This window comes from Bubalus bubalis, chromosome 1 (genome assembly GCF_019923935.1).
Source record: "Bubalus bubalis isolate 160015118507 breed Murrah chromosome 1, NDDB_SH_1, whole genome shotgun sequence".
Taxonomy (NCBI): domain Eukaryota; kingdom Metazoa; phylum Chordata; class Mammalia; order Artiodactyla; family Bovidae; genus Bubalus; species Bubalus bubalis.
In genome coordinates, this window is record NC_059157.1 from 172609029 (window position 1) to 172635648 (window position 26620).

Sequence of the window (26620 nt, forward strand, 5' to 3'; positions counted from 1 at the left end):
GATAGCATATTGAAAAGCAGAGACATTACTTTGCCAACAAAGGTCCGTCTAGTCAAGGCTATGGTTTTTCCTGTGGTCATGTATGGATGTGAGAGTTGGGCTGTGAAGAAGGCTGAGCGCCGAAGAATTCATGCTTTTGAAGTGTGGTGTTGAAGAAGACTCTTGAGAGTCCCTTGGACTGCAAGGAGATCCAACCAGTCCATTCTGAAGGAGATCAGCCCTGGGATTTCTTTGGAGGGAATGATGCTAAAGCTGAAACTCCAGTACTTTGGCCACCTGATGCGAAGAGTTGACTCATTGGAAAAGACTCTGATGCTGGGAGGGACTGGGGGCAAGAGGAGAAGGGGATGACAGAGGATGAGATGGCTGGATGGCATCACTGACTCAATGGACGTGAGTCTGGGTGAACTCCGGGAGTTGGTGATGGACAGGGAGGCCTGGCGTGCTGCGATTCATGGGGTCGCAAAGAGTTGGACACAACTGAGCGACTGATCTGATCTGATATGTATACAAGTACATGTATATTTCTATCATGTCTAGATATATCGATACTTTTTTTTTCAAGAAGCATATTTTCATTTATGATGAAACAACAACCACAGCTAGAGTTGGCCCTTCACCAAAGAAGCCCTTCAGTTTGTCGTAAACCCACCTTCTTCCTAACAGTTAGGAAGGTCTGGAGCTGCTAACACACAGCTCAAGTGTCCAAAGGTCATTTACCATGGTGGGGAGAATTTGTGCCAGAGCAAGAGGACAATAAAAAGTACATATCATAATTAGCCTCCAATTAAAATAAATAAATTAATTTAAAAATAAAATAAAGAAGAGGGGGGGAAAAAGTACATGTCCTAAGGCAGCATGTTAATGACCCAGCCCTTCCAGCCATGTGGCACCCCTCAGTCCTTGATTCTGCTCTTTTATTAAGCGGTACCAGGTGCTGGCCCCTTGGCCATGCCTGTGGGCACACTCCCTTTGAATCTGGGGCACTTAGCCGAAGCTAAGGAGACATAATATGAGTGACCCTGGGACAGATGGGCATGGGTCCCTAAGCATCCCAGAGTCCTCACAGTTTGCTGGTTTATTTGAGAGCACATGGGGTAAGGCCTGATGGAACTGCTATAAGCTGAGTGTTTGCTGTGCTGTGCTCAGACATGCTCAGTCATGTCCAACTCTTTGTGACCCTATGGACTGTAGCCTGCCAGGCTTCTCTGCCCATGGCATTTTCCCGGCAAGAATATTGGAGCGGGTTGTCATTACCCATTCCAGGGATCTTCTGGGCCCAGGGACCGAGCTGCATCTCTTGTGTCTTCTGTGCTGGCAGGTAGATTCTTTACTATTCATTGCACCATTTGGGAAACCCAAGCTGTGTTCATGCTCCCCCAAATTCACATGTTAAAATCCTAACTGCCAGTGTGATGGTATTTGGAGGTGGGGCCTTGGGGAGTAATTCAGTCAAGAGGGTGGAGTCCTCATGAATGGGATTAGTGCCATTGTAAGAGAGATCCCAGAGAGCTGCCACCCCCATTTCTGTGATGTGAGGTTACAGCAAAACAGGGGCTAAGGGCAGACTTAGGTGTAAGGGAGCATCCTGGGGCTGGAGGATGCGGCTTCTTCTGGCGGGCCTCCCCAGCTCCTCCACTGCCCTGAGGACACGTAGGAACTCTGCTGATCCCACGCAGCTCATATGTCACTGGGCAAGAAAAAGGAACTGTAGGCGCATCAGAAGGAACAGTAGGCAGTCAAACAGATGGAAGAATAACGAGGTGTCATGTAGGTGTAAAAAGCTCCACGAACAGACATGAGTGCCCTGGGGCCACTGTATCTCTGTGGCCAACACAATGACACAATAGGAGACACCTTTTATTAATAATTAACTTGCTATCAATGGGCACATGTTTTCTTTGTGGTGTGATTTCCCAATAGAAGACTTTATACGCCATCTGAGGATATGAGTCTCTCCCATTTATGTCTGCTGTACCTGTTTATTGCATCTATAATCACTTTCATCCTGTCATCACATCCATAAACCTTCTTGTATAAAAAGATGCCAGTGACGTCTCAAGGTCAAAGAATGGCAGAGAACATGACCTCTAAAGCAGTCCCTTGGACCCCCTCACATGCAAAAGCAACTAGCAAATTTCTTAGAACGAGAGTAAGACAAATCAGATGCTGTTTCATGTAGGCCCCTCCCCGTCTCACCCCCACCCCCCCATCCCTCAATGCACAGAGGAAGGATCCATGTGCCTCATTACCAAACATCCCTGTAGCTGTGACTAGAATTCAAGCCAAACTGTCTGGTGCTGCTTTTTCCAGCCTTATACCTCACCTCATCCTATGAAGAGCAACCATCCATCAGGCATGAACCTCAGGCAGAGGCAAGTCAAGGGACTTGCCTGGGGTCACTTGCCCTGTAATCCTGTTGACCTGCTAGGCCTGGTATTTAGGCATCTCCCATCCAGCTATCCAACATTTATTGAGCATCTACTGGGAATTCTTCAGAGAATAAAATACTCTGGTTGCTGTCCTTCTGCCAGAGCTTACAATCCTGTTGAGGAGGGTGGTAAGGTATTAAATAAGAAAACGGGAGCAGAAAGCATATGGGGAAATGTCCTTCTCCATCACAGTGCCTCTGCACACCCTGGGGGTTGGTTTGGGGGTCTGGGTGTAGGAATAATGCAGAAACAAACCGGATATAGAGGAGATACTGGGAAGTCACCACAAGAGTGATCAAGAAGAGGCTCAGAAGAAATACCATCTATCAATAAGTCTCAGCTCAGCAGCCAACTTGATGAACATGTCTGAAGAGCAATGTTTCATCCAACAATGAACTGCTTCTTTTGATTTTTATTTATTCTATTGAAGACCCCCATGGGAGAGAGGAAAGGAGAGAAAGAACGAGTCCAGAGTCAGGGTCAGATCATGACCCTAGCCCCTAGGCTTCGAGCTCCTTCTTGTCTGGCCTTGGTTTCAGGCCCCTTAGTTATTCCACATGCTCAGCGGGTTGTGTGTGTGCAGCCAGTCATCACCTGGGAATCACCGTGACTTCACGAAGACAGGTCAGCGCCTCTCTTCCAGGGCACCAAGCCCATGCCCATCTCCAGTTCCTCACTCCCTATGGGGGCTCTGGCCCAGGGCAGGGGATAAGAATTTACCTGCTTCCAGGCCTCTTCCCAGCTGCTCTAGCATTCAGAACCCACTGTATGCTGCCCTTTACAGGAGATTCTGATGGAGCACTGTGGGCCCATTCCTGGCTCAGAGCACTACCTCTCCTTCCCTTCTGTAGACGGCTGCTCTCCCAGGTCAACCCCATGCTGTGGTGGGGGTGGTCATGACCCTTCTCCAGGACCCTGTCCTTGCCATGCTGGTCCCAGGGATGGGACCTGGCACTAGCCAACTGGGTCAATAAAGGCCCTTTCCAGGAAAGACAGCTTCCCCACATGGAAGAATCAGGTGAGCCCAGAAGCCCTGCCTCCTGCCATCCCTGCCCTAGTCATTTAGTTATCCTGTGTTGTTATCAACTCTTCCTCTGATTATACAGACACCCTGGCAGTTTGAAGTCAGGTATCTAGGATCCGCAGGTGTCCCAGGGCAGGTGGGCAAGTGTTGGCTGACCCGTCTCCACCACTCTGGGCTCAGCTGCCCCACAGGTCTCACCACTGACTGGACCAGCAAAGAACTTGGTGGGGCCAAGGTGTGGCCCCACCACCTGCTTTTCACCTTCCTAGCTTCAGAGTCTGTTTCACCCTTGTTGGGACCTCAGCCCTGGGCTGGTCACCTTCCTAAGCGACTGTAGTCACTTCACCCTTGCATCACTCAAGTCTGTCCTGAGTCAGCCCTGCAGCCATAATTCCCTTAAATAGTTCAGCTCACCCAACTATTTAAGGCACCTTCTTATAAGTTAAACACCCCTAGTCCTGTCACCTGATTTCTGCGATTTCTTCCTCCCCAAAGCTCAAAAGGTTCTTGAATTCTCTTTATCTGTCTTTAATTTGTGTCAATTTGATTACTATGTGTCTCAATGTGTTCCTCCTTGGGTTTATCATGGCTGGGACACTGTGTGCTTCCTGGACTTGGTTAACTATTTCCTTTCACATTTTATTAAGTTTTCAGCTATTAACTCTTTAAATATTTTCTTGGGTCTTTTCTCTCTTTTCCTTCTGCTGCTGCTGCTGCTGCTAAGTCGCTTCAGTCATGTCTGACTCTGTGTGACCCCATAGACGGCAGCCCAACAGGCTCCCCAGTCCCTGGGATTCTCCAGGCAAGAACACTGGAGTGGGTTGCCATTTCCTTTTTCAATGCATGAAAGTGAAAAGTGAAAGTGAAGTCGCTCAGTCACGTCCGACTCTTAGCAACCCCATAGACTGCAGCCCACCAGGCTCCTCCGTCCATGGGATTTTCCAGGCAAGAGTACTGGAGTGGGTTGCCACTGCCTTCTCCGTTTCCTTCTGGGACCTCTATAATACAAATGTTGGTGTATTTTTATGTTGTCCCAGAGGCTGTCTTTGTTTCTTTTCATTATTTTTTCTATATTATATTTTGTGGCACTGATTTCCACCATTCTGTCTTCCAGAAATTCTGTCTCAGCTCCTCTGCTATTGATTCTTCTAGTGTATTATTCAGGAGAAGGCAATGGCAACCCACTCCAGTACTCTTGCCTGGCAAATCCCATGGATGGAGGAGCCTGGTAGGCTGCAGTCCATGGGGTTGCTAGGAGTCGGACACGACTGAGTGACTTCACTTTCACTTTTCACTTTCATGCATTGGAGACGGAAATGGCAACCCACTCCAGTGTTCTTGCCTGGAGAATCCCAGGGACAGAGGAGCCTGGTGGGCTGCCGTCTATGGGGTCTCACAGAGTCGGACACAACTGAAGCGACTTAGCAGCAGCAGCAGTTAGTTCTTTAGTTCTTCTAGTGTATTATTCATCTCTGTTTGTTCTTTAGTTTTTCATTGGTAAACATTTCTTGCATCTTCTCCATTCTTTTTCTGAGATTCTGGATCAACTTCACTATCATTATTCTGAATTCTTTTTCTGGAAGACTGCCTATCTCCACTTCATTTAGTTGTTTTTCTGGGGTTTTATCTTGTTCCTTCATCTGGGAGATAACCCTCTGCCTTTTCATTTTGATTAACTTTCTGGATTGTGTGGGTTTTGTTCTGCAGGCTGTGGGACTGTAGTTCTTCCTGCTTATTCTGTATTCCCTCTGGTGAATGAGGCTATAAGAGGCTCGTGTAAGCTTCCTGATGAGAAAGACTGGTGGTGGAAAAAACTGGGTCTTGCTCTGATGGGGAAGACCATGCTCAGTAAAAGTTTAATCCAGTTGTCTGCTGACAGGGGGTTTGGGGGGTGGAGGCCGCACTCTCCCTGTTAGTTGTTTGGCCTGAGGCGACCCTGCTGTGGAGTCTATGGGCTCTATGGTAGGGCTAATGGTGAACTCCAAGAGGGCTCACACCAAGGGGCATCTTCCAGGACTGCTGCTGCCAGTGCCCCTGTCCCCACAGAGAGCCACTGCCAACCCACGCCTCCACAGGAGACCCTCCAACACTAGCAGGTAGGTCTGGTTCAGTCTCCTGTGGGGGTCACTGCTCCTTTCCCCTGGGTCTTGCTGTGCACAAGATTTTGTTTGTGCCCCCCAAGAGTGGAATCTGTTTCCCCCAGTCCTGTGGAAGTCCTGCCATCAAATCCTGTTGGCCTTCAAAGTCTGCTTCCCTGGGGATTCCCAGTCCCTTTGCCAGAGCCCCGGGCTGGGAAGCCTGATGTGGGGGCTCATAACTTTCACAACAGTGGGAGAACTTCTTTGGTGTTATCATTCTCCAGTTTGTGAGCTGCCAGCCCAGTGGGTTTGGGATTTGATTTTATCATGATTGCGCCCCTCCTTCTGTCTTGTTGAGGCTTCTCCTTTGTCTTTGGATGTGGGGTATCATTTTTCGGTGGATTCAGCATCCTCCTGTTGTAGGTTATTCAACAACTAGTTGCCCTGAATTCTCTTTACTAGAATTGCTCTGACAGGCAACTCCCATAATTCCCTTAGGCTTCCTCAATCCACTAAAGTGTCTTTAATGTTCTTTCTTTCTCTAGCCTGCACTGAGTATAAAAATGTGTGTGATTCTCAAATAAAAGCCAGAGCCAGACCACCAGAGCCCATAGTGGGAGTGGGGTGCTCACAGGGTTGAGGACTCAGCTCCAGCCCTAGGCTGTTTGTTCCAAGTTCTTATCTCCTCCCTGCCTGACCCCTCTGACATCTGAGACCTAACCCCAAGGGTGGCCAGAGTGCAAGGGGCAGTGGTCCCACTGTGACCTGAGCCCAAGCCCAGCTGCAGCCTCTTGGAGGGGCCAGGAAACATTCCTCACATTCCTCTGGGGCCACTGCAAACTGGCCTTGACCAGACAGGGTCCCTCGGGTTAGATGCTGCAAGTGCCAAAGACTCTGAATCATGACAGAAACTAGGAATCAGACACATCCAAGACAGATCCCCAAAAAGAACTATGAAAAGAGCCCCAGTCATCCTCAACCACCTCAGGGCCTGGATCCTCTCTATCTTACCTTTGAGAATCTGCTAAGAGCTATTGATCCTCAGCCCTGAAAAAGGACTGTGTACACTCTTTTACATTTGGTTTCTGGGGATTCATAGCACCTCTGAAACCATGTGAGACAATGCAGATGTCCATGGACTCAGGTTAAGAACGCAATGCACCTGGAAACAGGTTTCCAATTTCAACACCCTCGAGTAGAGATTTTTTCATTTTACAAAATGAAAAAGGATTGTTACAATTCATATAAGCATGTGTTCATCCTAAAATAGGCACCAATACTAAGGTATAAAAAGAAGTGAGTCATGCATATTCCTACCACCCAGAGAACCCACAGTGAACGCTGCAGTGTGTGTGGCTGGAAGTCCTGCCGGAGATGAATGGTGCTCCAGTCCCTGCTCTGGTGCGAATGATGATCGGGTCACTATGGCTCAAGAACATTGTTGCCCCTTCCCCAGGAGCAAAAAGTTTTTTGTGTCTCAAAGGTCTGTATCCCATTAAGGCCACCAAACTAACAGCCCAGGAAAGTGGGTCCAGGTTGGTCATTCACTTCTATGAAAACAGTCAAAAAAGAAGAGCGGTCAAGTGGATGTGAGAGTCCTGGAGAGGCCACCTGAGTGAGAGACCATGTGCTGCGTGCCTGCAGGTATCTGGATACTGTGAAGACTGGTCATTTCACCCTCTGGTAGATACCTGGGGCTGGGGAGAGGCAGAGCTGGGTTCTAAGTTCCCCATAAAGCAGACCCCAGGGCAGTGTGGTCCAGCCCCTCAGTTGACACAGGAAAAAGAAGGAAGGAGGCGGGGAGGGAAAGAGACGATGCTGGAACCAGAACCAGATAAATCAGAGAGGAGTCCTGCATTGTGGCCGAGTCTCTGCTTCTCTCACCCTGGGCGCCGGCTCTGCAGGGCCGGCATCCAGTGCTGGGGACACAGCGGCAGGAAGCACAGTGAGATGGTTCCACTGTCTCTGAGGGCATTCCTGACTGCACCTTCTTATTCAGGATTCAGATTCTGTCCCCCTCAAGACCTCACTTCTGATCAGTCTCAAAAACCTCCCCCTCCCACCCCTTCCCCCAAGGCAGAGTGCTACCAATATCACAGGGCTGTGCATCTGATTACCACTTATCTCACTTCGAGTTGTTTTTTATTTTTATTAATGTCGTCAGCTTGGAGCCCTGTTGCCAAGACAACGAGAAATGAGGCCCAAGCTGATCAGTGCAAACTCCGCCCACGCAGGCTCCCACTGGGTCCCTGGCTCACCTCTATTCAGTTGTTCCTCCAGTGTCAACGTCCCGCAGCTTCCTCTCCTATTTGTCTCTCTTCGTACAATCTTGGCAATCGGCACATACTCTCCTGAATTCACTGACTCATTTTACTAACACTTTCTAGTTTTACTAACTGATAACTTGCTCTCTTCTAAAATGGGAGATTCATCCTTTCCGTCAGGCGGCAGCCATCAGGGTGAGCCGACATGGGCGCCTACAAGTACATCCAGGAGCTGTGGAGGAAGCAGTCGGCCGTGCTGCGGGGGCGCTGCTGGCAGTACCGTCAGCTCTCAGCGCTGCACCGCGCCCCGCGCCCCGCGCCCCGCGCCCCACACCCAACCCGGCCCGACAAGGCGCGCAGGCTGGGCTACAAGGCCAAGCAAGGCTATGTCATATACTGGATCCGTGTGCGCCGTGGTGGCCGCAAACGCCCAGTTCCTAAGGGTGCCACCTACAGCAAGCCTGTCCACCATGGTGTCAACCAGCTCAAGTTTGCTCGAAGCTTGCAGTCGGTTGCGGAGGGGCGCGCTGGCCGCCACTGTGGGGCCCTGAGGGTCCTGAATTCCCACTGGGTTGGTGAAGAGTCTACATACAACTTCTTAGAGGTTATCCTCATTGATCCATTCCATAAAGCTATCAGAAGAAACCCTGACACTCAGTGGATCACCAAACCAGTCCACAAGCACAGGGAGATGGGGGGGCTGACTTCTGCAGGCAGAAAGAGCCACGGCCTGGGCAAGGGCCACAAGTTCCACCATACTACAGGTGGCTCTCGCCCTGCAGCTTGGAGAAGGTGCGATACTCTCCAACTCCACCGCTACCACTAATGTAAGTAATGTTGGTAAAGTTCTTACCTAATAAACAATTTAGGACGTTCTTGTCTGCTTAAAAGTGTGTTTTAATTTGTCTGTTAAAACTAGTTGTCTGCAGATTGCTTCATTGAATGCATTGTCAAATTTTGAAAGTTAAAATGCAATAATGTTTGAACTTATTAAAACTATTTACACTTACACATATAAGTGTATATGAAGTGATGGTATATCTTGTTTTTAATAAGGGAAATGCCTTTGTTTTTGCTTTATTAGGGAGTTGATATGTCTGTGTTTAAAATGCTGTTTGGTACAATAGGTGTAAAATTCTGTAAAAGAGGAGTACATAAACTTAACCCAGTAGATTTGTTGATGCATGTGGTGAGACCTGCAGCTTTACTGGGGTGATGTAACGCTTTGCAGTTTTATGGAGTTTGGCAGGGACAATGTTTTCAGTTGGATTTTCCTTGGAAATGTGAACGGTGTCCTGATCCTTTCTCATGATCATATGCAGAAAAATAATGAAGTTTTTGACTAGGGCCCACATTTAGGCTTAATCTAATATTACATTTGTGTAATTGCTGCTTCTGAAAGGCAAAAAGTATTAAAGTAATGCCACCATTTTAAAGAGAATTGAGTAGCCCTGTTGCAAGAGGCTTCTGATGAACCAAATCCTGGTTTACCCAAATTAAATTGCCTTGGCCTCCGTGGTAGCACTGAAGTTCATATAAAGCTCCTGGTTCAGGCCTTGGGATCTGTAGAATACTGAACTTTGTGCAAAATGGTTGTATTTACACTGGTGTCAATTAAAGTTGAATGTTAGATAAGTGAGGGGGGAGTTATTAGCCCTAAGGTTTGTAAGGTAGTGATGTTAGGATTGGGAGTTTGGTGTTCATCAGATCCCTTTCAAGTGTAGGATGATTGGAAAAACTTGGATCAAAAAGTTAAATGTTTTATATGTAGTATTAGTTTGCGACCATCATGAACTTCTCTAAGCCACATTAGGGGATGAGGAAACAGGGGTGGTTATATTTAAAAGTATCATTGCTAAGTGTAATCTGTTCTCTAGGGTCAAGGCACTCCATTTTTAAAAGGCTACTGAGAAAACTCATGTTGTTGGTGTCAATGCAAGTTCAGCTGGCCTCCAACTTCGTGTTGTCTATAGTTCCCATCCCTACTCTAACCAGCCTCACCGTTCCAGGCTTGATAGGCCACCAGCTGTGGTTGCCCTTACCACCTCATTCTGCTTGTTCCATCACGTCTTCCTGTAGACTAGGCTTCTGTTTCTCAGGGTGGATGTGAGTGTAGGAAATACAGAAGAGGAATTACCCCAATTCTTGGCTTGCTATCTTCATAAATAGTTTGATTTTGAAATTTAATTGCTGGTTTTCTTGAACCAATTTTTCTTTTTTTTCAAGGGTCCTTAAAAAGGCCCACTTGAGTGATTTCCAGAAAACAGGCTTGCAAAACCTTTTAAGACCCAAATTCCTTTCAACTAAAAAAAAAACTTAAATCATATTATTTTGTGTGTAGAGGTTGTTCAACTATATAATAACAGAATAAATGTCTATTAAACCAAAAAAAATAAAATAAAATGGGAGATTCACCTTCTTAACCAATACTGCTGACTACACACACACACACACACACACACACACACACACTCACATAAAGGTACCACATGTCTTTTTAGCAAATATATTATGGACAACCTTTCAAGTCAATACTGAGATGTCTATGTAAATATGGTGTAATGGATGCAGGAGTATTTCCTGTTGGACATTTTGGCTCTTGACCCCCTTTTCCTACTATAAGCAGGGCTGCAAGTAACATCTTTGAGCATACATCTCTATCCTCCAGTTTATTCTTAGGAGAAACTCTCTAAGATCAGAAACAAAGAAAGAGGGAAAGAAAGAAGGAAGGAAGAGGGAGAGAGAGAGAAACAATGTCTCTACCCTGGAAGAAAACTAGAAATAATCCACAGACATATATGTGTCCCATTTTTAGTTCATGGAAGGGCCCACCTGGTACATACCTCCTCCAAAATAACTATGACATGAACTTAAGACACTGATTTGTCCAGCTTAACTTTGTCAGTTATCTACAGAACTTTTTTTCTACCCAAAGATATTTAACTCTATGCGGCAGTTACACACAAAACATTCAAAGAAAAACTAAATTGAAAATTCTCAGAAATCAAATAAGCAGCTTCCCTGGTGGCTCAGTGGTAAAGAATCTGCCTGGAAATATAGGAGACACGGGTTTGATCCCTGATCCTGGAAGATCCCACATGCTGCGGAGCAACTAAGCCAGTGTACCACAGCTGCTGAGCCTGTGCTCTAGAGCCCAGGAGGTGCAACTACAGAGCCCACGCACCCTAGAGCCTGTGCTCCGCAACAAGAGAAGCCACCTCAATGAGAAGTCTGCACGCTGCAACGAGGAATAGCTCCTACTCGCTGCAACTGGAGAAAAGTCCCCACAACAAAAAAAACACAACACAGCCAAAAATAAATAAATAAATACAAATTAAAAAATCAAACAAATCTCCAAGAAAAGGATCATACACACACCACTTACACACACCACACACCACTTATATACACCCCACATATACACATACCACACACATACACACACCACACACATACATGCAGCACTTATACACACCACACACATACACACCCCACATCACTTATACATACTTGTGTTCATCTGCTTCAGTCATGTCCGACTCTTTGTGACCCCATGGACTGTAGCCCGCCAGGCTCCTCTGTCCATAGGATTCTCCAGGCAAGAATATTCAAGTGGTTTGCCATTTTCCTTCTCCAGGGGATCTTCCTGACCCAGGAATTAAACCTGAGTCTCCTGTGTCTCCTCCATCTCCTGCATTGCAGGCAGATTCTTTACCCACTGAGCCACCCAGGAAGCCCACTTATACATACACACACCACTTAAACACACCACACACATCACATACACACACCACTTGCATGCATATCAAACACACATCACTTACACATTCACAAACAGCATACACATCACCATATACATACCACTGACACATACACTTCTTACACACATCATATAAACACACCACTGACACACACACACACCACTTGCACACACATCACACATGCACAAAAGCTGGCCTGGCTGGGGTTCCTCGGCTGCCCACCTGAGAACCTGGGGCGGGTCGCCTGCCCCTTGGCTTCGGAGCCCCCCTCCCTGCTGCTTCCCTGTCTCCTTCACAGCCTCTCCTCCTCCATCTGCCCACATTTCACCTTTGCCCCGTCCTTCCCCTCTGCAGGTACATGGAGTACAAACTCCGGAGCTGACAGGGCTTAGCACAGTGCTCTCGCCACCCCTACTCAGATTGCAGCCGGCTGCAGCTGAGGTCCCTGCAAAGGACTGTGGGCCACAGCTTGTGGACAGTCTGGTTCTTAAAAGAGGGGCTAGAACTTTATGTGAAATTGCCTAGTTTAAAAACATTGGTAAATAAATTTTCCAAAGTGAAAACGTTGCTTGGGCCAAAAAATACCAGCCCGCAGGCTGTGGGACTGGAGGAGCCTCCATGGGCTCCAGGGAGATCAGGGAATGCTGGACACAAGGTCTGTAAACAGGGGCTCTGACGGGCTTCCTGTTGGGCTCAGGCCCTGGAATCGCCTCCAGGAGGACCTGCACCCACTGCACCCATTGGTACTCCCAATGGCCCTGATGCACCTCACCAACTCCCCAGCTCCTCCCCTGTTCCCCACCAGCCCATCCCCTGTTCCCCACCAGCCTGCTTCTCCTTGCTCAGAGCACTCTCCCCCAGTCTCTTCGTCCAGACTCGGGGGCCATTGGCCCCACACGGCTGACCTCCCAGACCGTGTTCTGGGTACCTCCTTCAGCCTTTGGCACACTCACCCCAGGTGGAAAAGGGACTGTGTGAGTAACAGCATGGACGCATGAATGGGGGCAGCCTACGAGACCTCCGAGTCACACTCCCCTCTCTCTCCACCCTGGTTGCACTGCACCCTAGATCAGCTCTCAGTCCGCAGCATCATCTGACGCTCTCAGCTTTGTTCCTTCCTTTTGGGCCCGACACCTTCATCAGAGCCATTCCTCAGCCTTCAACTGGAGCAGGGATGTAGCCCCCGAGTTGCCTCTGAGCACTACCCTTCCGCCAGCCTCTGAGTGGGCAGCACCCAACTTCTGTGTACATTAGCACCCCCAGGGGGAACCACAGTTCTGACTCCCTGGGGAGGGGCACAGATCTGCTCTTCTTTGTTTTTGGAACATGCACTTTAGCAAACTCCCAGGGCTACTCTAATCAAGGGGCTCAGGAGACCACTCTTTGGCAACCGTTGTACAAGACTGTAGCCTTTCCCAGACACGAATCTGATGACATGCTGTCCTCCTGCTTCAGGGGCTCTAGTATCTTCAAGGTATAACATGGTGATGTAGGTGGCCCTGGCATAGTCCACCTTCACAGCTACACACAGGTGATTAACCTGGCCCTGCTGTCTCTTGCTCTGCCCTGGCACACCTGCCTCCATCTGCCAGGAATGCCCTTCCCAGCTTCCTCATGGACAACTCTAACTCATCCCTCAAGGCTGGAGCTCGGATGTCACCTCCCCTGGGAGGGAGTCTTCCCTGACCTCCTACGTGGCTGGCTTCTTGTCCTCCATCCTCCCATGTCACCCTGCCATAATTCATCTCAATCATTTTATTTAACAAGCATGCATACAGTGATCACTATCTGCCAGGAACTGTTCTAGGTGTATTATAAAATATCCTTCACCAACCCGATGAAACAGAAACTCTTATTGTCCCCCTCCCCATTTTACAGATGAGCATGCAGAGGGTAGCAAACATGCCTGAGCTCACACAGTTGGCAAGTGGCAGGGCAGGGACTCGATCAGGCAATCTGGCTCCAGAGTCCACGTTCTTTCCCAGCTCTTTGGGGGGGCCACCGCTTTCCTGCCTGAGCACGCTGTACCTTGTGTGCCAAGCATCTGCTCAGGATTCTCCTTCACTAGATAGACAGCTCCTTTGGCCCTTGAGAGATGAAACCCCAAGGGCCCAGCACACAGTGGAATGTTTGCTGAAGGACAGTGCTATGCCAACTCAAGGTACTGGGTCAACAAGGAACGATAAGATTCTCCAAACCTCAGAGTCTGAGAAGGCTTTAAATGGGATCAGGTCCAGTGACCTGCCTACTATTCCATTCTTCACAGAGCGATGCTCCAGGGTGTGCATCCTGCCAGTCCACCTCCACAAGACGTTGACAGTCAGGAAGCTTCACCTGCCACTGAACTGAAATACGTCTCCATGGTCACCAGGCCACACAGAGCTGGGCTGACGCCTCTTACAGATACTGGATAGACATAAGAGTGCTTCAGATACTGAAGGCAACTTCACTTTGGCAGGTTAACCGCCCCCTTCTACCTGGGAAGCTGAGTTTCCAGTCCACCATGGACATTTCCCTTAGAAACCTGCTCTGGTCCACCAGGGCCCTGCCCAAGATACCGATGACCAGTGTAGACTGACCCCCTATCATGGCCGATGGACTCTGATTTAAAAGAAAGAAATGCACGATATACTATTTCAAAGGGGCTTCCCTGGTGGCTCAGATGGTAAAGAATCTGCTGCAATGCAGGAGACCCCAGTTTGATCCCTGGGTTGGGAAGATCCCCTGGAAAAGGGAAAGGCTACCCACTCCAGTATTCTTGCCTGGAGGATTCCATGGAGAGAGAAGCCTGGTGGGCTATAGTCCATGGGGTCACAAAGAGTTAGACACAACTGAGTGACTAACACACACACACACACATACACACACTCTGTTTCAAAAGCTCTGTCCACAAATGGCTGAAGCAGCCTTTGGGATACCAAGAGCCCTGGCTTCTGAGGAAGCATCATGACAGGACTCTGTACTGTTTACACTGACTGAGCTTCCTGAGCCAAAGGTTTTACCACAAAATCTCCTTTCTCATACCAATGTTTCAAAGTAGCAACAATGAACTTCATTTTATGAAATAAGAAACAGAGGCTCCTGGAGGCCACGCCTGCCTAAGGCACACCACAGCTAAGTGGCTGAGCAGCATTCAAACCCAAGGCTGTGGCTTCAGGGTCTGGGAGCTGGGCCCCCGCCACGCTGCCATTTTGGGACTGCTTGGAAGGCGGTAAAATGAGCACAAAATGAGCATGAAGGAAAGGGTTGAAGCAGGAAAACGGACGATTACAAACGAGCAGAAAAAGCAGCAAAATAAGGAACCATCCACAAGTCTTCATAACCCAGGATCTTTTCTTGTCACACTGAAGGAGTCCCACAATCTAAGAAGTTATTTTCCCAGTTATACTTATTTTAACTAGAATAACTAATGATATTTATGCCTGACTTGTTCCCTTCTTCGAGTATCAGGAATTTCAGAATCACTCTTTCCAAACTCAAAAACATCAAGGACTTGAAAATACAAAATGAATCATTCTTATTAATGTCTATTAGCATAAAGTGAATCATTATTACCATTTAAAATCAACATATTTTGAGAAACTACAAACCGTACTTTAATCTTTTTTGTATCCTCTCCCAACCATCTCCACCCCAATAGTGTAGAAAAATCTCCAGCATACATAAGCACTTAATAAATATATGTTAGTACACATACACACTTTCTGTACCGAGAGGATGAAACACTTATTTAAGCAACTTGATTTTTTCATTGTAACCTGGGTCATAACTTTCTCATATTCAAAACATCAGAAAAATAAAACTACCAAAGTGTCAAAATAAAATACACAATCATAGAAAACAAAATTATACTATTTACTTAAAACAAAAGAAAGCCAAGTTCCATTTGACTGTCTCAAATACATTACCTGAAACAATTATATGTGCTAATCCGATATTCAAAAATTAGTCAAAAGAAATAGAGAAGAAAAAAGTCCATATATTTTAGGGTAAGAATGAAAATTTAAGTGTTACTTAAGCAGACATCTTTGTATTATGAATTAGTCCAGTTTCTTACAGCATAATAATTAGCAACCAGTAAAGTGATTAAATAAATTAAACAATTTAACTCAATTTTCACCAAAATTGTTAAATTCCAAAGTTACAGTTTACCTAGAAGCAGAAGAGCAGTAAGAAGGTCCATATCTTAATCTTTCCAAACTCCCAATGCACTGAAGAATAAAGACCTCAGACCCAGGCTGGCCAATTTATCCTGAAAAATTTTCCCTAAAATAAGTACGGCTGAAAATTGGCTCTGCTAAAACAGAAGGTACTTTCAGAGGAGTTATATAAGCAAAACACACAGGCCAATTCAGTGACATGGAAACCACCTCATGCAAGAGAGACGCGGCAAACACAAGTAACCCACACTCATGTCTCAGAACCTGTCAGTGTCTCAAACTAAGAACTAAGGTTGATTGAAACATCCTTACAAGCAAAGGATGGAAAATTTTTAATGAAAAGCCACACACAAACGACTGATTCCAAACACTTTCTGGAAAAGACTTGTTTTTTTTTTACAGTTCATTAACCATCTAGAGTATCTTTAAACTTCTTATGCCCACCTTCTCTTAATCTATTTTCCTATTCCTAAGGATAAAGTGAGTACTTTTACTATTAGAAGTGCTTGTCATATGCACTAGATGTGTGCATGGAATATGTCACAAATCAGAGGTGAGGCAGGGAAATTTGCTCAAAGCCTCCTCCCTTCAAACCACTCATTCTGAATGCCAAGTCTTTCCCATGTCCCTCAGCTCACTCAGAACATCCCCGCTCTCTGGCCACCTGCCCTTCCTCCCATCATGCAGACTGTGATAGCAATGCCACCTCCTCCCAGAGATACCCTAAGCCGTGATGAGGGCCAAGCACTTGCTTCCCACCTGCCGGGGTGCGGTGGAAAGTGGAGGGCAGGTAGGCAGCAGCAAAAATACAATTACCAGCATCGCACAGATATTTTCTTGGCTTACAAGTACACAGCACCAGAAGGATAGAGAAATAGGGTTCACCTGCTTTCCAGAGCAGGTGTAGATTCATTCATTCACTGAAACACTCCTGAGGCGCCTCCTATGTGGTTGGCAGTGCTGGTTCCTGTGATAAAGAGGGAAGCAGAAATGGGCCCTGTTCTCAAAGAGCAGCCAGTCTTGTAGAAGGAAAAGACACAGAACCAAAAAATTATGATATCGCAAGGCTTCCCTGGTAGCCCAGATGGTAAAGAATCCACCTGCAAGGCATGAGACTTGGGTTCGATCCTTGGGTTGGGAAGATCCCCTGGAGAAGGGAATGGCAACCCACTTCAGTGTTCTTGCCTGGAGAATACCATGGACAGAGGAGACTGGCCGGCTACAGGGAGCTCTCAAAGACTCGGACACAACTGAGCGACTTTCACTTCACTTCATGGCTAGTGCAAGGAGTGGGATAGGTTCAGAGCACCCCAGATGTACAGCCAAGAAGCCCATACCCAGGTGGGGAGTGATGGAAGCTTTCTGAAGGAGAAAGGTGTGAATGAACCATGTGGAGGAGAGGATGGGATGGGAGGCAGATAGAAGGAAGGTGAGGAGAACAGTCCAGGCAGACGGACCGGCTTCAGGCACAGAGAACAGCCTGGATGTGCAGAAAATGCCAAGCCACTCAGCAAGGCTGTGGTGTAGGGTTCAAGGTGAGACAGGGGTCCCAGAAAGGCTAAGGTGCCTCTCAGAGACCCACTGCTGAAGGGTTACAGCCAAGGAAGTGCCTGGTTGGATCTGTGTTTGAGGACCACCACCCTTAGGGGGCAGCAGGGGGCATAGATTTGGGGCTCAGCCTGAGCACAGGCCACAAGTTATGGGCTGAGGGCAGGTGGCGAGGCCTGTGGACTGGCCTCCTCAGCCATGCTGCTGCCGCGCCACTCCGGGCTTCCCAATGCACAGTCCCTGCTGCCCAGTTTGGTACTGGGACCTAATCCTTCCACCCTCTCTGATAATGGACACTCAACCCCCAAGCCAAGCACCTCTGCTGTGTGGCCCAGCATGAGGGCACAAGCTGACCACTCACTGTCTTCACCTTGGGAACCTGAACTAAGGATCCAGGAATAACCAGTTGAGGAATCCAGGGAGAAGCCAAAAGTATGTCATGAGGCCAAGTGATTGCTCTTGTTCCTCACAAGCAAAGATGTACACTCACCCACCACTAGCACCGACACTAAAAAGATTGAGTTGTTTGAAACCTCACTGTTTATTTAAAGAACACAGGTAATGACCTAGAACGTGGGATGGGGGGTAGGTGGGAGGGAGGCTCAAGAGAGAGGGGATATATGTACACTTACAGCTGATTCATGATGTTGTACAGCAGAAACTAACTGTAAAGCAATTATCCACCAATTAAAAAAAATCCTATGATAAACAATAATGGAAAAGAGTATTTTTTAAAAAAGATGTATACACACACACACACACACACACACACACACACACACACATTCTTTTTCTGGTGGCTCAGACAGTAAAGAGTCTGCCTGCAATGCGGGAGACCTGGGTTCGATCTCTGGGTTGGGAAGATCCCCTGGAGGAGGGCATGGCAACCCACTCCAGTATTCTTGCCTGGAGGATCCCCATGGAGAGAGGAGTCTGGCAGGCTACAGTTCATGGGGTCACAAAGAGTCAGACACGACTGAGCGACTAAGCACACACACACACACACACACACACATATATGTAAAACTGAATCACTTTGCTGTATAACAGGAATTAACAACATTGTAAATCAACTATATTTCAATTAAAAAAAAGGTGAAAGGAAAAAAAAAGAACAAAGGCTTTGGGACCTATGTGTTTCCTTCCCATGGGGGCTTCTGCTCCAGAGAAAAGCCCCCTTACCATCCCAGCACCCATACCCACACTCACAGAACTGCAGGCTGAGGCTCACGAAGGCCAGCAGTGCGGCCAGGGCCAGCAGCAGCACGAAGCGATTGCGGAAAAGCATTATTGTTTATTTTATCTTCTCTTCATGGTTTCACCTCAGATCAGCAACACGTCCTGCGAAGAGAGGAGAGGCAAGAAACATGTTTCTGAGGCGGAAAACCAAGTCTGTCAACTGAAAAGAATCTGATCAGCCCCGTTCTCCAGCAGGGCAGTGTGAATCCCGGTCGGAGAACAACTGTGCGCTGTTGCTGATGTCTGTGCCCCCAAATCAGCCTGGCTGAGAAGGCACCCTTCGGGAAGGCTTCGTTTATCTGATCTCAACAGGCAGGGAGATTTCATGGCATGGCCTTTGCAAAGAAAAACGGACAGGATGTCTTTTGAGCACTTATAGTATATGCCAGACCTAAGAAGTCTTTACAAGGATGAGGAAGTGAACACCCCATTCTGATCCCCAACTTCTTCAACCATTTCTGATGAACACTTTGCTATGATGACCCTGCATCTTTGATCTCAGTAATTAACCTGAACATCAATCACTGCCTCATGGTCCACTTTAACACCTTTAGGGATGGCTGGGCTGTGTCTAAGACATGTTCCTACATCAAGCAGCCCCATAAGCTAATTAGAGACCTCCCCCCCAACCTGGACCACTGGGCCCATTTCAGCTGCATCCATGGGTCATCTCGCAGCCCCACCCACCATTCTAATTTCCTCTGACCATGTTAGGACTGTGCAAAAGGACTTCACAAAAATGCCAAATGTGGCTCTAAATGTCCATTCTGTGAAAAGGAACGGTTGCTATGGGTATTTACCCCACCTCTTAGATACCAAATTTATTTTCTGGTTCTCATTGGGGTTTAAAATAGAACTTGAAAAATCACAGCCTCTTCAGAAAAGGTTCTTAACCACAGCAAGCTTATAACCATTATTTCAAACCTGATTTTAGCAGCAGAATCTTTTTCTCCTTCAAATACAATAGAAAATCAATCAGATAAAAGCTCACCTGCTAAGATGGTGAGGGTCACACAACTCCATGAATATATTAAAAGCTACTGAATTATACACTTTGGGTGAGTTGTATGTGAATTATATCTCAATAAGACTGTATTTTTAAGAACCTATGCATGGAATGAGGCAGAAGCCAGAGCCCTGGGGTCTCTTGCTGCCCCCCGCACCCACTCACCTTACCACCACACCCAAGGCCCTGTAGGGGAGTTTGAGAACCATTCCTTTAAGGGACCTGTCAGACCTTCTACCACAGGACAACACTGGCTAAAAGACTGATGAAAATACACTGTACCTCACAAATGAGCCTGTATGTCCAGCATCCGGCAACCCTGCTAACAAACAAATCCCAATTTACACCTTCAAGTGAGCGCTGGTTCTGTCCCTTTAGTCACCACTTCTTTCAGGGGACCAGTGCTTCATGTCCCAAGATGATCTGTCCTCCTGGGGACACCCACCTCCTTGTCCTGGTAGGGACTCAGCAGCCTCAGAAGCTCTCTGACATCTCCAGCTAAAACAACACATTACCCTGGCAGATCCCATCAGGATCTAACATACTTCAGTTCAGTTCAGTTCAGTCGCTCAGTCGTGTCCGACTCTTTGCGACTCCATGAATCGCAGCACGCCAGGCCTCCCTGTCCATCACCAACTCCCGGAGTTTACTCAAACTCATGTCCATCGAGTCGGTGATGCCATCCAGCTGTTAGGACTCCAAATAAATGTTTGCTCTTTCCAAAACTGAAACTCCCTGTGGCCTCCACCTGGGGGTGTTTGCAAGGACACCCACAGACCCTGAAGACAGCTCACCAGAATCTGCATTTGGTGAGGGGCCCAAAGCCAGGGCTTCGGCATTGAACCCTCGAGGTGGCTGAGATCACAATGAGACATGATGTGGGCCCACAGATGTGCAGCCCACAGTTTTGCCCTCCTGAGGGAACAAAGAGGGTGAAGCCCTCCTGTAAACAAACCCCATTTCCAGAGGTAAAGCGTCAAGCCTGAGTGGCTCTGGGCCCCTGATCCAGGCTGTAGAGTTCCTTGCCTAGGGTGTCTGGGAGGCATCACAGTTCATTCTCTTGTATCCTTGACCTTGAGGGAGACCTTGGCAACACTCATCTGCTGGTTCAACAGTAACTGTCCCCTGCTCACCCTGCTGCAAAAGAAAACAACCTAAGTCAAATCCAAGTCACGGCCTCTCCACCCCTCACCCGGGACAGGTTCTGCTGCCCAGCCAAGCCCCCCAGGGATGAGCGTAAAAGGTGCCACCATTCAGCTGCAAACACTGGTCAGTATTTCCAAATCATACCCGACCTGAGCTGAATGTCAGCATTCCCTCACAGCAGCCTCCCCGGCGCAGCCTCCAACCTTTGCTCCAGGAACCAGGAGCTTCTACCTGCTCAAAACCATCCATTCCCTTGGGTTTCCCGTGACATGCCCCGGGGACAGGGTTGGCAATTTCGAACCTGACAGCGGAAAACTGAACTTTAAGGGCACGAGGTTCTTAAGTGGTGATGACTGATATGAAATGAGAGGTGTGCCTCTAAAGCTCTTTCTGCTGCCTTTCAGCGTCACCCCGACACGTCCGCATACTGACTCTAGCTGCCACCCATGTATGTACACAGAAGAGGTTGGCTCTTGGCACGTGCCAGCTTCTTAGCTACCCAAGGATGGCTCACTGCTTCTGGCTCACTAGCCTGTGGATTTCAGAACGTCTCGCTCTCTCAGTCATTCCCAATTAGATGTGTTTACTTTACCATGGTCCTGTTAGAAGGGGATCCTTTTAATTTGGGGAAGGTGAGTGGGGTGTGTGCGTAGAGATTAGATCACAGAACAGGGAGAAGGGTCAGAGCAAATACCTTCTTTGGGTGGGTGTCCCTGTACCCCCAACAATAAATATGTTAGAGCTCTCCTTCATATCTTCCTCTCCCTTCTGTTATGTTATTACCTTCTTTTGAGCCTAATACCACATTTGGAATGGCTCCTTTTCCTTTACATAAACATCTTTAAGTGTTCCTGCTTGGCAAATGGCCTCTAGAGTCTGTCAGAATTCTGTTAGAAGGGTCCTGCAGCTCTGCTTCTCGTGGGGGGACCACCTCTGTAGCACGTGCAGATGAAGTCCACAGCTCTCTGGAGGTGGACAGACCTGGGTCAGAACCCCGAGCTTTTTGACCATAGGACAAGTTATTTAACCTCTCTGAGACTCAGTATCCTCATCTGTAAGTTGGGACTAATTATGTCATGAGAACTGAATCAAAGGCTAAATAAGTGTAATCTCAGTGTACGGTAGGTATTCAAAAGAAAATGATGTCACTAGCTTTGTTACCTACTCATTTTCTTCTTTGGTTTTAATTTGGCTGCATTAGGTCTTAGTTGCGGCACATGAGATCTTTCGTTGTGGTACACAGGCTCTCTGGTAGGGGCATGCGGTCCGAGGAGCATGGGCTTGGTTGCTTCTCGGTACGTGGGAATCTTAGTTCCCCCACCAGGGATTGAACCCGCGTCCCCCCGTGTCTCCTGTATTGCAAGGCAGATTCTTAACCACAGGACCAGCAGGGAAGTCCCCCCTACTCATCTCTGTCAGTTCACTCTACTGCTTCCTCCATCCTCTTGAGAAATAGGAATAGTTTCTTAACCAGTTTGTTGGTTCCTCCAGCTACATGAGTATTGAAATGGTCACATGTTCTTGTCCCCATCCATTGCTCTGTCACTCCAGCTCAAATGCTATCTTCAGCATCTCACTATGCAGTGCAAACCTTGCTGCCTGGGGAAACCACCCACCCCCAATTTCTGAGCCTGGTGGTCTCTTGCCTCTGCAGCTGGAAGACTAGACTTGCCTCTTGGTTGCTCTGCACTTCAGTGTGCGAGGTAAGAACTTTCTTCTGGTACTAGACCAGGTCTGGCCCTTCAACCACTTCCTGCCTCCAGCCTCTTGGGAGACTTATCACCACCCTCATTGGCAGATGAGGCTGCTAGAGCTGCTAAAGAGGCCATCTATGGTTTTTCCCGACACTGCCATTTTACACGAGGACAAATCACAATATGGTTCAGGGTCATCTTCAGATTGTCAGGTAGAAACAACTGCTTTTGCTAAGTTAAATCTCAGACTTATAGACAGGTTTGATTTGGTGCGGTGATGGCCCCCAGTTTGTTTGTTCATGCTTTTCTGTATTCATGGCTTTGGGAAACCTCCTCCCAGACGGACTCTAAGCTTGGACAAGGTCTATGCTTTGGCTACAAGCCAAAAGCTCTCTAAGCTTCGCAGACAAGCTGCAAACAGAGGTGTGAATAGCACTTACGCATTAGGGCTTGTCTTCCCTGGCTGCTTTTAGAACATTGCCCTCCCTGGCTGCTTTTAGAACATTGCCCTCCCTGGCTGCTTTTAGAACACTGAGACCACGGTGTGAAGACACCCAGGCGAGCTGCTGGAGGATGAGACCACATGGGGCCAAGGCAAGCACTCCCGGCTGAGGCTCTCTTAAACAACAAGGCTGCCTGCCAGTCACCATACATGTGAGCAAAGCCATCCCAGACCTTCTAGTTCAGCCACACCACCTGTAGATGGAGAGTCAACCCAGACTAAAAGAACTGTGTGGCCAACCCCCAGGTCACAGCAAATATGAAGGCTGCTGTTTTCAACCACTAAGTTTTGGAAGCTTGATATATGTAAAGCAAAACTAGCTATTCCCATAGAGAGAAAACACGTTGGGTCTTTACCAGGAAATTCTAAGCTAGGGTGTAGATTTCCATATCCTCATCTTTTTTTTTTTTTTTGCAGGCCCCAAATGTCAAAGCTCCATCTCCATCCACATTCTTCAATATGCTGAGGGCTTTTTGGGAAAGGGGCTATATTTAGTTCTAGATTGAAAGTACTGAGGATATGCTGGGTTAACCAGATGGCTGGGATCATGTGACTGCCTTACTGCTTTTAGTTCTCCAGCTACTGACATGTCCACGTACCTGAGGCTTTTCACTTGATGACACGAGCCTCCATGTGGGAACACCAAACATTTCCCCTTGATAAGCTCTGGGTTTCTGTGCCCCTACATCCTGACTCTGCCTCGGCAGTCCAAATGGCAAATAATGGTCAGAATCTCATTCCTTCCGCTCGTGCTAGCACCAGGCTGGTGTGTCCACAGCCCAGGGGCAGGGGGAGGGAGCAGTTCACCAACACTGAGCCCCGAGATGAGCACCTCCGTGCTGCTCTCCTGGAACTTATCTTCCTAGAAAACTTGGAGAGGAAGGTCATGCTCTGTTCTTTTCTTTTTAAACAGCTAAACAATAATGACAATGCAAAACGCAGATTGCTTTGAAGTTTGTGTTTGCAGCTGGAGCTAGGATCCCAATGTGTGTGTAAGCGCTGTGTGTAAGCACTGTGTGTACACAGGTGTGTGCCCATGTGAGAAGCGTGTGCCTGGCTCCAGTGCGTGCTTCTTCACTTCTCCAGTGGAAAAGACCCAAGGGAGCCCCAACACAGCGGAAAACATGAGGCTTCAGAGGCTGGCAGAACTGTGTCAGTTCTCTGCTCGACCACTGCCTTCTGTGTGACCTCTTGACAACTGTATTTCGCCAAGTTTCAGGTCACTGTTCTTTAAATAAGACTGGGGATAAGAGTATAAATGAGCAGAAGGGCAGTGAGGAGTAAATATCACGATACACAGAGCACTTGGCACAAAGGAGGGATGTGCTGTGTCTGGCTCCCCAGCTCTGGAGGAATCATACAGACGCCCCTGCTAGCAATTCAGTCGTCCGACTCTTTGAGACACCATGGACTGTAGCTCACCAGACTCCTCTGTCCATGGGATTCTCCAGGCAAGAACACTGGAGCGGGTTGCCATTCCCTTCTCCAGGGGATCTTCCCAACCCAGGGATCAAACCCAGGTCTCTTGCATTGCAGGCTGATTCTTTACTATCTGAGCCACCAGGGAAACTCTACCATCTAAACACAAAGATTCGCCCTTTCCCTGGGCTGCTGCTTCTGCCGCACACTGTGGTTCCCCTTCCAAATCCTGGCCACTGCCACTTCCCTATTCACTGGCCCAGCCCCATCCATCAGCGGGGAGCCACGTTTGCAGCTTGTTCCTGCCCCCGCCTCTACCATGCCAGCCTTCCTCAGGGCTGACTCAGCTGTGGTGTCCTGCCTCGCCACAGGTTTTCCAGCCTGGAACATGTGTCTCGGATTCTGTCAGAAGACAGGATTACCAGCCAATGGACTCTGTCTCTGTGGCTCAAGCTCCAGCCCCATTCTCGAGTCCCTTTCTCCTTTCCATGCCCGGCGAGCAGGCTCTCCAGCACTCAAGAAATCAGGCGTTCCTTGGGTTCCCTTCTGGTCATAATCCTACATATTCACTCCACGGGAGCTTGGAGCACACACCCCTGGGGTCTCCTGCAACTCCTCTAGTTACCCCACTGGACTTGTCCACGTCATCACAAGTGATAACCGGGACTCGGCCCTCAGTAGAGACTCAGCCCTCAGCAGAGACTCCACAGTCTGCTCACTCACAGCCCAGAAAGCAAAGTCCACAGGAAGAGTCACTGCCACATCAGTAGGGGGAGTAGGACTGTGACCTACTTCAGAATAGCTCCCACATCTCCTAATCCTCAGACATCACTGTCCATGGAAGATGCTCTTGACTCAATATGGCATCATGACCAAATCTAACCCCTATAAATACTTCAGTGGAAACAACTGCTTCATGTTGTGGGCTGAACATCTAACAGTCACCAGTCATCAAATGTCTACTGGGCACAGTTTTAGTCCCCACTGCTAAACCCACAAAGTAAAAAATACCTTAAATCCAGAAATAGAATTATTACTCTGCATCCCTGATGAAGCAGCAAAAAAGAAAACAGATAAACAGAAAACTCAGTCACCTTAATTTAACTTTACAATAGATTTGAAGAGTGAAAGAAAATACTTTAGAATGTAATTTTGGAAAAAAGCACTAGGAAATAGGCAGCTCTCATTACAGTATTATGGTAAATACCATTTCTGAATTAAGAGGAAAAAAGGAATATATCAAAGGCATTTTTACAGGCTACCATTCTACCATCAGAGATTTCCAAAGTCCAAGCCCTGGCCTGACTTTCACCTTGTAAAAGCTGGAAATGTCATGTTTAGTGACTCCAGTCTCAGAGTCCCCTTCAAAGTGTACAGGATTTAGGGTTTTAAACATGACCAAGACCGTTTGAAAGAAAAATGTGCATTCAATTATCTCATTTGTGTAGTTAAAATACCATTACCAGGAATAGAAAGATGGTATTAAAGAAAATGCTTTAGATGTATTCTATACTTTGATTTTTTTTTTGGTCCTAATCATTTTGGCCCAAGTAAATATAGCATTATAATTAAGAAAACCCTAAAGTCTATAATTGTGAACTAAATATGATCCAAACAAAGGTAAAAGCTACATCTTCATCATCCTCCATCTCCAAGGTGACCTCAAAGTGGGGTTTAATTGCAAAATCAAAGATGCCTGGCTAAGAATAAACCAACCTTAAAGTCTGATGAGTGAGAGCCTGATAGATTCCAGAACCTCCTGGAAAGTGCCACGGGGGCTGTGGGCTCCCAGCTGTCACTCACATTCTAGCTACTCAAGTGACAGCTAATGTGCAGGCTGGGCTCTAAAGGTCGAAACCAATTCATTCATCCAATCAGTTGATTCAAAACAATGTTTATTTCCCCGAAGCCAATATGTGTCAGGCATCATCCAAAGTGTGCTTCCCTAGTGGCTCAGTGGTGAAGAATCTGCCTGCCGATGCAGGAGACATGGGTTTGATCCTTGAGCCAGGAATAATCCCTGGAGAAGGAAATGGCAACCCACTCCAGTATTCTTGCCTGGGAAATCCCATAAACAGAGGAGCCTGGTGGCTACAGCCCACAGGGTTGCAAACAGTCAGACACAATTTAGCAACTAAACAATAACAACTTCCGAGGTGCCGAGGATGCAGGATACAGGACACAGTTTCTTCCATTTTGAAGCTCGTATCTGAAATGTACTTATGGGAGGAAGGATATGAAATCTAGGAATTGCTTTAAAATATTCTGGATGTGGGGGTGGGTCGGTGGAGGGAGGTCAAAGATGAATTAATGAAATAAGACTTGCAAACTGTGACAACTTCTGAAG

At 47.5% G+C, this 26620-nt stretch overlaps 2 protein-coding genes across 9 annotated transcripts in view; one reads left to right on the forward strand and one right to left on the reverse strand.

Annotated features, from left to right (window-relative positions):
• Nucleotides 1-26620, reverse strand: part of PXYLP1 (2-phosphoxylose phosphatase 1) — an 86020-nt gene that overhangs the window by 20155 nt on the left and 39245 nt on the right. For 5 of the 8 annotated variants that reach the window (XM_025290858.2, XM_044946524.1, XM_006078043.4 and 2 more), the window contains one exon: nt 18477-18608. The exons of 1 other annotated variant lie outside the window; for it this stretch is intronic. In XM_025290858.2, the coding sequence (XP_025146643.1) occupies nt 18477-18555 (79 nt within the window). In that variant the 5' untranslated portion in view covers nt 18556-18608. Of the gene's footprint in view, nt 1-15711; nt 15966-18476; nt 18609-19794; nt 20076-26620 lie in introns of those variants that run through there. 2 more of the 8 variants (XM_044946528.1, XM_006078045.3) reach the window with 2 other exon arrangements.
• On the forward strand, nt 8004-8624 carry LOC102394871 (60S ribosomal protein L15-like). Its single transcript, XM_006078049.3, has one exon. It carries the CDS (start codon nt 8004-8006, stop codon nt 8622-8624), a length of 621 nt encoding a protein of 206 aa, XP_006078111.2.

Bases quoted from the DNA above. Each gene is read 5' to 3' on its own strand.
- LOC102394871 (XM_006078049.3), top strand. From the start codon at position 8,004: ATGGGCGCCTACAAGTACATCCAGGAGCTGTGGAGGAAGCAGTCGGCC.